General features: G+C 32.6%; 2 protein-coding genes across 4 annotated transcripts; one reads left to right on the top strand and one right to left on the bottom strand.

Moving 5' to 3' along the window:
• Positions 1-1,202: 1,202 nt before the first annotated feature.
• LOC115701044 (glucose-1-phosphate adenylyltransferase large subunit 1) lies at positions 1,203-6,914 on the top strand. 3 transcript variants are annotated; one of them, XM_030628734.2, is made up of 15 exons: positions 1,203-1,470; positions 1,966-2,236; positions 2,348-2,473; positions 2,624-2,797; positions 2,911-3,003; positions 3,103-3,186; positions 3,282-3,337; positions 3,480-3,573; positions 3,675-3,860; positions 3,955-4,035; positions 5,718-5,804; positions 5,888-5,992; positions 6,136-6,242; positions 6,362-6,422; positions 6,537-6,914. In XM_030628734.2, exons 2-15 carry the CDS (start codon positions 2,018-2,020, stop codon positions 6,636-6,638), a joined length of 1,575 nt encoding a protein of 524 aa, XP_030484594.2. In that variant the 5' UTR covers positions 1,203-1,470; positions 1,966-2,017; the 3' UTR covers positions 6,639-6,914. The 3 variants fall into 3 exon arrangements, with proteins under 3 accessions (XP_030484594.2, XP_030484602.2, XP_060962756.1); XM_030628742.2 differs by having other exon boundaries at positions 1,312-1,633; XM_061106773.1 differs by lacking the exon at positions 1,203-1,470 and adding an exon at positions 1,746-1,779.
• A 183-nt stretch (positions 6,915-7,097) lies between these two features.
• LOC115701059 (mannan endo-1,4-beta-mannosidase 7) lies at positions 7,098-10,328 on the bottom strand. Its single transcript, XM_030628753.2, has 5 exons — positions 9,427-10,328; positions 9,124-9,318; positions 8,754-8,876; positions 7,886-8,079; positions 7,098-7,801 (listed from the first exon to the last, which is right to left on the bottom strand). The coding sequence occupies exons 1-5, from the start codon at positions 9,745-9,747 to the stop codon at positions 7,360-7,362; spliced, it is 1,275 nt and encodes a 424-aa protein (XP_030484613.2). The 5' UTR covers positions 9,748-10,328; the 3' UTR covers positions 7,098-7,359.
• Between the last annotated feature and the right edge of the window lie 776 nt (positions 10,329-11,104).

The following is an 11,104-nucleotide window of genomic DNA, read 5'->3' as shown; positions in this document are numbered from 1 at the left end:
CTCTTACTCCCAAATGAGCACTATAGACCTCCTTTATATAGTGTTTAGGATATCACCATTTGAAATTCAAACTCATAACCCCTATAGATGTTATGGACTCAAATGTAACTCTTACACACACCATAACTCCTATAGCATTAAGAATTTCAAATAAAGGTGTGTAACATCTTTTACACTCTTAATGTTGGTGATAATGGTAGAGGTTACTCATAGTAACAACTCCCCAAATGTTACAAAAAGATGACAACTAATATAGTCATATGTTACATATTATTAGTTTATTACACATATTTAATCTATATATTATATTATTATAAATAATATAACACAAATTAACAATTAAATTACTTTGGAGCACTTTCTGTAAAGGCCCCAAATTTTATATTTTTCTTAGGCCTTCATTAGGATCGGCTGTTTGCATGTGTAGTATAAACTATTCCAAATTTTCACTATGGCATGTTAATTAAATTATATTTGGAATTAAAATAATTAATTTGAAAAATGAATGAATTTAAAATATAAAATAATCAAAAATAATATTTTATTATATTGTTTACTAAATTTCATTTCATTTGTTTACATAATTAATTATTTTTTAATTATAGTTTTTCTAAGGGTATATTTTCTTTTAATTTTTTAATTAATAAAATTAAAATAAAAATATAATAAATTAGGGAAAAAATTAATTTCCTATAAAAATAGAGAAAAATATTTCCTTTTCTTTTTCGTCTAATTTAAATGAGCTCCACTAACTTTTTCCCATTACAAAGTCAATTCCCTTAAGTAAACATACCATAAATACTACTAAATATACAAATATAAACTTAGCCAATAAAAAAGAAAGCAAATAATTATTTCAAAAAAGAAGGAAAGAAGCAAACAAAGCACCTTTATATAAAGTTTATACGGGAACTTTTTTTCTTTATGGTATTAAAAAAAAAAAAAAATGCTAAAGGACACCCGTACCGCTTAGCACCATCTTATATGTTAATATTGTTATTGGTTCAACAAAATATCGGGTCCTATATAATTTAATATAATAAGTTTTAGGGAATATCGTTAGCCAATCAAAACGCAACATGTCGAGAAATTGCTAAGCACAAATGGTGCTAATAACAATACTCTTAAAAAAAAATTAGGCAATTACTGTTTTTGTTTTAGGCAATTAATAAAATAATAATTAATAAGGAGATGAATATAGTTATTATGTGGTGTTGTGGTCCTCTCTAGAAACCTGCATTGACTATAGGGGAATGCATTTTGCAATTTAGTAACATGAATAAATAAAAAATATACGAAGAAGAAGAAGAAGAGGAAACTTGAAATGCGGCAAATATAAATAAGTATTATTAGGTTAGAAAAAAAAAAACAGAAGTGAGTTCTACTTAAGGAGAGTGGACTCTTTCAATATTCAAAATATCGCTTTGAACGCTGAGAAAGCTCGGCATTACGTGAAAGAAGAAAGAAGAGGTACAATCTTTAATGCCCATTTCAAAATTTTCCTCGTGACCATTCACAAGCCAATACATATAACACTCACAAACACCCTTCTTCACCATTCTCTTCTTTATTACAACGCCTTTCTCAGATTATCATAATCTTTTATCACGTTGTTTCACGGAAACCTCTAAAAGTACCATCTTTGTCTCTTTTTTGACCGAGTTTTCTCAGAAAATTTTATGTTTTAGTATCTGGTTCTCTTTTCCTCCTTTATAGTAGTCTATTGCTGAATTTGTAGTAGTTTTTAGTTGGTGAATCATAGTTTTGATCTGATCTGAGGTTTTTTTTTTTTTTTTTTTTTTTTTTTTTTTTCAATTATTGGTACTTTTACTTATGATCTTTCCTTTATTGGGGTTCGGGTTAAGCTTTTTTTTACTTTTCCTTTCTTTTCTTCCACTTATTATCTTTTTCTGTTCATGGCGTGTGCTTAATTTTCTAACATTCCTTATTCTGCTGCCTTTTTAGAGTGGAATCTGTTAAAGGCTATCTGGGTATTTGATTTCTAGCTGGATCAACCATGGATTCGGGCTGTGCGACCTTGAAGACCAATGTCTACCCTGTTAAAGTCAAAAAAGGAAGCTTCAGGAATCGAACTTCAGGATTTTTTGGGGAGAGCATTAAGGGGAGCCTTAAATGCAGAAACTTGAATATTCAACAGCGGAAAGGTTTGAAGAGTGATAACAAATATAAGCCTGGTGTCGCTTATTCTATTCTCACAGATGTAGACAAAGAAACTGTAAGTCCATTCAAAAAAGAATTACTAATGTCTGAAACTAAAATCCCACTTTGAATTTAATGTGAATATTCATTATTGACTCTCGTATTTGCCTTTTCAATTTGATCACAGCAAACGTTTCAAACACCAATGTTTGACACTCCACAAGCAGACCCCAAAAATGTAGTTTCGATCATATTGGGTGGCGGTGCTGGGACTCGTCTATTTCCTCTAACGGGTAAAAGAGCTAAGCCGGCGGTAAGATGTTCACCTTTTGTACAGGACTCTCAGATGTCCAATTCTCATTTTTGGCTGCGCTTTTGGCAAATTGTTCTTCTTGGAAGATTTTTAGTTGGCTATGGCTTTCAAATTTATATGAATATATCATGACACAATCATTATTTGCAGGTTCCTATCGGGGGATGTTACAGGCTGATTGATATCCCAATGAGCAATTGCATTAATAGTGGCATAAAGAAGATTTTTATAATGACACAGTTTAACTCTTTTTCCCTCAATCGCCACCTTGCTCGAACCTATAATTTTGGGAATGGTGTTAATTTTGGTGATGGTTTTGTGGAGGTAAGATGAATATCGGAGAAAGATTTTTCTTTTGCTTTATTTAGTGGGGTGATAATGTTTTTGTGAAAGTTAATTGACAAGCTCAAATCAAAACTATTTTGCTTGTGAAACAGGTTCTGGCTGCCACTCAAACTCCAGGGGATTCTGGGAAGAGATGGTTCCAAGGAACAGCTGATGCTGTTAGACAATTTATATGGGTTTTTGAGGTTTGTGGGATCATAGTATATGCTAAAGATTAGCTTGGTATCAGAGTAATTAAGATTTACTTAAATAAAAACTTTATTTTTATTTAATAACAAATGCAGGATGCCAAGACGAAGAATGTGGAGAACATTCTGATACTGTCTGGCGATCATCTTTACCGGATGGACTATATGGATTTCGTCCAGGTATCTGTTTGAATTTCACTAGGGTAAAGTAGTTTTTTAGCTTAATTATATATAAAAAAATGCCTTTAACATGGTTGCCACACTGTTTCTTGCAGAAGCATGTTGACACCAATGCTGATATTACAGTCTCATGCTTACCTATGGATGATGGGTATACTAAAATCTTTACTCTGTGTTTAATCTTTTTGTTTTATTTGGAGTGAAGTACTTGAATCAATGTGTGTTGTGTTATTTTAAAGCACCAGATTCTGAATACGAGAATTAACATGATGTGAATTTAAATTTTAATGTAGTCGAGCCTCAGATTTCGGATTGATGAAAATTGACAACACAGGACGTGTTATCCAATTCGCCGAAAAACCAAAGGGCCCTGACTTGAAAACAATGGTTTTTAACTTTGCTTACCATCTACTCGATTTACATTTATTTTTTACTAGTTGTTCTTTCTGGAGCCTTAGTCTAATAATGTTGTCTGTTCGTTGCTGCAGCAAGTTGATACCTCTGTTCTCGGGCTGTCACAGAATGATGCAGCAAAATATCCTTATATAGCGTCAATGGGTGTTTATGTGTTTAAAACTGATGTTCTGTTGAAGCTATTAAAATGGAGCTATCCTCATTGTAATGACTTTGGTTCTGAAATTATTCCATCAGCCGTGAAAGAACACAATGTCCAAGTAAGGCAGCTTTTGATGCTTCAACTTGTTTTTTTTGGATCCTCATTCTTGTGTAATAGTTTTTCTGAGTTTATTTATCCACCATCCATGTCAGGCATACTTATTCAATGACTACTGGGAGGACATTGGAACCATCAAGTCTTTCTTCGATGCCAACCTTGCTCTAACAGAACAGGTTAGTAACTCCACTTGCTCCATAACACCCTTGTCACTTGTATAGCAATTAAAAAAAACTGAAGTCACTGTTTGAAACGTGTGGTTTTCAAGTTTCATCATAGGATTGGTGATATGGTTTAGGGAGAAAATTGAAATTTGCATTAGAAACTTAAATCTTCATATGCTGAATTATTGGGTAAACATTTTGTATTTGCATTAGAGACTTGAATCTTAATATGCTCTGCATTATTGGGTTTTATACTAGTTGCTAAAAATATAGGAATAAGCAATGACGAATAATGTGGTTAGGTGATTGAATAAATAAATAAACCCTGGTTTGATCTAAGTGATCAATTTCGAATATTGGAAGTAAAAATAAAATATAAACATAAATTACAAAAATAAATTCAAATTGGTTTGGGAAAATACTAAATAATTGACAATTGTTGAGGTTTTGATATAAATTTCAGTAATTACAAAAGAGTAAAATCACACCTCAAAATTTCACTATAAAATAGTGTAAAGACTTAACATTTTTTTATTCTCAAAAGAAAAAAAAAAAAAGCACCAATAGGTTTTTTCCAACATTTTTGCGTAATTATACTTCTTTTCTTTAATGTGTTAATACCCTCTCTCGTGTTTCACATAAAAATGGTGTAAGTAACAACGAGCTTAGGCCATCTCTAATAGGACAGCAAAAACTCAAAAATAGTGTAGTTTTTACACAAAATTGTTCCAACCCAACTTTAAATGTCATCCTATATACAGGGGAGTCTACAGTGTTCCACTAAAAATAGTGAGACACTGTAGAGCACGGCAAATTTTTTTTCTTGTTACTTTTTGTACTTTTTAATAATTAAATAATTAATTTATCAAAAAACAAATAATTAAATAATATATTATATTAATCAAATAATATAACAATAAAGAAGATATTTTTATTGTTATGGTTGGAATAGAAAAAAATATAGTGTTAAAATAGTACTCTTTTAGTGTTGCTCTTATATCTCTATATGACTAATAAATAACAATTAAGGAAACTACATATAATGAGTAGTTCATAAGTAGATAAGCTCAATAACATCAAATGTCTAAAAGAAATACAAGTAGAAAACAAAAGATGAAGAATAATTAATGGTCAAAAAACTCGTGAAATTTGCTCTAGGAGTTGCTTCTGGTTCTCCCATTCAAATTATATTTCCTTTTCCCTTTATCAGTCTTTGGGCATGTGCCCTGGCCTCTAAAAATGTCTTGGACTAACACCCAATAGAATTTGAATAAAACACGTAGAAAGATAAATTTTTCGACTTTTGTGGCGTCAAGTGACGACGCACTGCAGCTATCAAAAGCAACGTGCGTTGCCTAGAACTTGTTTTCTTTATTCTAGTGATCTAGAACTTAATTTTTCTATTTATCTCAAGATGATGGAGTTAAAATTAAGGTTGAAGATCCCAATTCGTCACAAAATTATCAGTTAAGATTATTTATGCACATTTGTGTTGTGTCGTCGTGACGAGGGGTGGTAATTTGTGGTGTTGTTGAGTTTGTGATGACAATTTGGGTTATGATGAATGCCTGCATTAAATGTGCACTCATATACTAAAATAAACTTGTGTAAAGTGTGGTAAACAGTTTCTCATACAAATAAAAAGATCGTTGTGGCTGGCTAGCTAACTGATGGATTCGTTATTTTCTGTGCAGCCTCCCAAGTTTCAATTCTATGATTCAAAGACACCGTTCTATACATCACCTAGGTTCTTGCCACCTACTAAAGTTGAAAAATGCAGGGTATGACTGTAAGCTCAACTCATCTTTTTTGTCTTAAATCTGTAGTGTGAATTTTTCATCACAACACCAGTTGATTCTTGCAGATTGTGGACGCCATCATTTCTCATGGCTGTTTCCTGCGGGAGTGTAGTGTTCAGCACTCCATTGTTGGTGTCCGCTCACGTCTAGAGCATGGTGTAGAACTTCAGGTGAGCCAATGAGTATTCTACTTTGTACTAGTTTTGGACTTTATTGCTCAATTCTTAATGACTTGACATCATCGATCCCCTGTCGTATTATCACTTTCTGTTAAACATGGTTTTCACCTTTGAGCTTTGGAATTTTGTTGCAGGATACGATGATGATGGGCGCAGACTACTACCAAACTGAATCTGAGATTGCGTCGCTGCTTGCAGAAGGAAAGGTTCCAATTGGTGTTGGCCAAAATACTAAAATCAGGTAAAATTCGATAAAATACACCATCCTAATATGATGAAAACTGACCCTTTAAAACGTTATTCCTCACACACATGGAGCCCTTTTTCTTTTCTCATCATTTATGTTTGACTTTGTTGAAGAAATTGCATCATTGACAAGAATGCCAAGATAGGTAGAGATGTGATCATCAAAAACGCTGATGTAAGTGTTTTATTTCTCTTTAATGATACCTTAAACTTCTTGTGGAATAAATAAATTGTATGTAGATAATACGTTTGCTTTCTGTTCGGCTCAACTCATGGTTTGACTTCTCAGGGTGTTGAAGAAGCAGACCGATCCAGTGAAGGATTTTACATAAGATCAGGTCTTACAGCAATACTGAAGAATGCAACCATCAAAGATGGGACAGTAATTTAAGTTAGTTTTCTCTTTGGTATTTAATGGTAGAAAAAGTTTTTGAGGAAGTTGACTCATCGGATTTGACTTTCACTGCTTCTCGCATATGTAAATTAAAGGCTGTTTCAACAACCAGTTGCTTAATATTTAGAGAATAAGGGGTTCTCTTGGTTTTATGCTTTTTTGTACCAGTTTGGTTGGGGAATATTAGAGCTGAGAGAGTTTATTTCCAATAAATATTAATAAATCACATGAAGTTCTTCTTAGTATTTATCTACTGACTATTGCGTAAACAAATCTACTCTTCAACATACTTGGTTCTACTGTCCATTTTTACCCTCCCTGTCCATCTCTTTCTTTCTTAGTGTACACTATTTAATATGGTTCCGGTATAAAGTGAACATTTGTGGTGTTTCATTCATTTGGTTCTACCATATTTCTCTTCTTTCTTTCCAAATAGAAATTGAAGAATCAAGCCAATACAAAAATATATATATATTATTGCTAGATAACACAAATATCCTTGTTCACAATTATAGAATCAAGGGTAAACGACAATACACCAATATTAAGAGTTTATTGACTATAGTCACTTTGTTGTATTTAATTTATAAGTTGGGTATAATCACTTGTACAGACATGTCAAACTTAAGTTTCGTTATACTTTAACTTCTATTTTGGAATAACCACACACATTTAGCTCACTCCCTTGTTTATTTGAAAATTCTCTCTTACTAATTGATTAATTTCTTAACCCAGTTTTGCCCTTGTGCAAAGCCAACCACTGAGCCCTTCGAATATCCCTGGCTTTCTTCCACTTCTCAACGTTTCTCAATCGAGTATACATTTTTCGAATATGATTAAGCTTTTGAGACTCTTGGGTAATTAACGAAGCCGTTGAGCTACTCTCACTCAAAACGACCTCGTATCCATCTCGAAAAGAGTCCATTCCTTCTGTCAGAAGCTGCCAGAAAAGCCCACCAACCGCAGCACCACCGCCACTCGCAGACGAGTATATGGCATCGTAAACTGCATTGAATAGCTCGTCTCTTTGGTTGCTGCCGGACTTACCAAACTCGGCGAAGAGAATAGGCTTGTGGAGAACATTTTCAGCATCTGAAATATGATCGTTTAGCCAAGTCTTTAAGAATGCCATTTGAGCTTGAGAATTTGAACCAGATAACCTGCCAAAACCAAAGACAACCCAATTCTTTAACTTCCCAAATCATCAAAAATAAAAGTGTTTTTAAATTTAAATTCAATTATACCATTGATCTGGGTACGAGTGAACGGTAGCAAAATCAATGCCAGGTATCTGGTTATTAGCAATGAAATCTGTCCCCACTTGAAAATTTGGATTAGTTTGCTGTTTGGATGGGCCGTAGAAACCTTCAAGACCAGCTTCAAGCAAGTGATTTCCGTCTATAGATTTCACGTAAGATGCCATCTCTGTAATCCAAGCCTGTGAATACATAACATTTATTTAGAAACATCTTTTTATGCTTACCATTTTAATCTCTTTCTATTTAAATTTTGAAAAGAAAAGTGGTTTATTTACGGCATGAAAAAAAGAGAACGAAAAAGGGCATAAGAGCTTTTCACGCATTGGGCATGTTGAGACCCACGCCCACACGCCCCGCCCCACTTTGTCCACTTGTGTTAAATGCACTTGTGATATTGGTTAATGGTTGCTTTATGCTCTCATGCTTATGCAAACGTGGTTCTTCCTTTTTATTTTTATATATACTACAAATTCTTTCGATTTCGACCAATCATATATTCACATATCCTTTGGTTAATAATATTTTGTATCAACGGAACCAACCTCACTAAACTCCAATAATTGTAACATTGAATGTAACTGAACCCCACAAAGGAAGAAAGCCCATTATTTACCACTATGAAACGGTTCTCTCATCCCTCTCCTTTCTCATTTTATGCCCCATGCTCTTTGTTTTTGTTATGTTTGGTACATATATACCTACCCATTGACGAATGCAATATCACATCAATTATAATGGTTACCACTTACCACCATTGTTAAAAATAAAAATCTGTATTTACGAAATTGCCGTTCTTCGGAGAAAACAGAGTCGGAAGACCCAACAAAAGTAAAAGAGAGAGAGAGAGAGAGACCTGAATAGTTTTTCCTGATTTATCTGAAGTGCAACGTGGCTCGTTAATAAGCTCCCAGGCCATTATGGTTGGATCGTCCTTGTAAGCAACTCCGGTGAACGTATTTTTTCTTGTAAGCACCGTCTATTTCACAAAACAATATAATCGTAAATTTACCAATTGAGAAAGAAAGGAATAAAAGAAAAAAAAACACTAAAGAGTTTCTGGTAAGTTTATATATCTAGAAATATATATTTTTTTTAAGAGTTAAGAAATAAATTAATTATAAATCATGCAAGATTTTTTTACAAAAAAGAAAAAATAAAGAACACCAATCTATCACGCGTTTAGGGAATCTATCTAATATATGAAAAATGATTAAAGCATTTACTTTGATATGGTTTTTGTAGTATTGCTTAACAAGAGAATTGGTGAAGAAATCATCATCGGAAGTTATGGATTGCCCCTGATTTCTTGCCCACTCCACATATTGTTTTTTTCCACCAAAGTCTTCATAGTTATTAACAAAGCTCAACACCAACTTTATCCCATTCTTCCTTGCTTCAGATACCACAAAATCTAACCCCTAATTTAAACAACAACAACAACAACAAAAGATTATCATCACTACGAATCTATCAGAACTACCCAAAAAACATATATAATAACATTAATAATTATATATAATATATACCTGGAACATTTGCTGGTTGTAGGAGCCAGGGGAGTATTGTAAAGGCCTATATCCTCCATCACTGAAGGCCCAAGTTCTTGCTATTGAAAGGCCATGAGTCTTGGCTTGTTGGAAAGCAGTTGTGACTTTATTTCTTTGTGATGGGTCAGAGGCCATGTACATTAACCAGTACCCATTGAACCCGTTTGCGTAGAAAGGGACTTCATTCAAAACTAACTGTACTCCTCTCGTTTTCACAAACCCATCTTCTGAAAATACTTGCTGGAATAACAGAGTAAAACTACACAGAACCACTCCCCAACCCCAACTCCTTTTCATCATTTTCTTTTTTGCTTTTCTCTCTCTCTGTTCTAATGTGGTATGAAAGTATATTAGGAAAAGAAGTACAAAATGAAAATAGAGAAAATCTCTGCCCCTGTATTTATAGCTCCCAAGGGAAAAAAAAATATAACAAAGAAAAGATTATGTAGGATTACTTAGTGGTTGCACTATAAATGCAATTGTATTACTTACCAAAACCTATACACTTAGATACATTATATTTTAATTTCTTTTGAAAAAAAAAATAAAAAATCCTGTACTTATTATGAATTGAAGAAATATCAGTCAACTAAAAACTCGAAAATACCCTTTGGTATATGTTATTATGGTACGTAACGTATGGAATATGAAGCAATAATATGTTTACCAACAGTTAATTACTTGTTTGTCGTTTTTTAATTTTTCATAATTAGTTCGTTCAATGATGACCTCTGACCTTGTTAAAACGCCAAAAAATAATATAATTAATTATTTTACAAAGAGTAGTAATTAAGTACGCTAATAAAATAAAAAAGAATATTACGTTCTTCGAAATTGTATTTTAAGTTTTGTTTAATAGTTATAATAGTTTGGTGTTTTGTAGTGTAAAGGAAAGGAAAAGAATCATTCAATCATATATATTAGCTTTGTTTAATTCCTCCGAAAAAAATTAGATACCACTCGTTCTACTGTGAGGTTGTAACATTGTTTAGCCTTATCATATTTAGTCCCACTGTTAAAAAAACAAATCGATTATCGATATATTTTCAGTTGTCAGATCAAATCAAGGAAGAAGTTTTAAGATATATATATCTATAAGAGATGGACATTTAAGTAAGATTTGTAACCCTACACGTATCACACATTGCATGACATAAATTATAAACGTCCAAAATAATATAATAAAATCAAGGGCCATCTTATAAAACTTTCTTTCTCCAGTGAAAGGTACATTCACGTGACAATCTTATATTTTAAATTATATTATATATATTTTTTTTTATAAGGACATTTTAAATTATATTGAATACACTTTATCAACCACTTGAGGCCACATAGGTGAGTGTGTGAGTGTTGAAAGTTTTGAGTTCGAGTCCAAATAAAACATGGTTGTAATATATAAACGTTTCAATAAAAAAAAATACACTTTATGAAAAACAGTCTAATTTATAATTTTCGTAGAGACCCTCAAAATTTAAGATTTTATTAAGATTATACCAATGTCAAATTTAAGAAACAGTTGAATTTGCAAATTCTTGCCTTGAAATATTTGTAATGTGTTTCTTAACATTAATTTTGTTGAAAAAATGGGTATTATATTTACGCGGAGAGTGGCTGGCTATGGCTAATATTTTCTTCAAAGAATTTTGCGCATATC

The sequence above is a fragment of the Cannabis sativa genome, chromosome X (assembly GCF_029168945.1).
Source record: "Cannabis sativa cultivar Pink pepper isolate KNU-18-1 chromosome X, ASM2916894v1, whole genome shotgun sequence".
Taxonomy (NCBI): domain Eukaryota; kingdom Viridiplantae; phylum Streptophyta; class Magnoliopsida; order Rosales; family Cannabaceae; genus Cannabis; species Cannabis sativa.
This window is presented reverse-complemented; position numbering and strand designations above follow the sequence as displayed.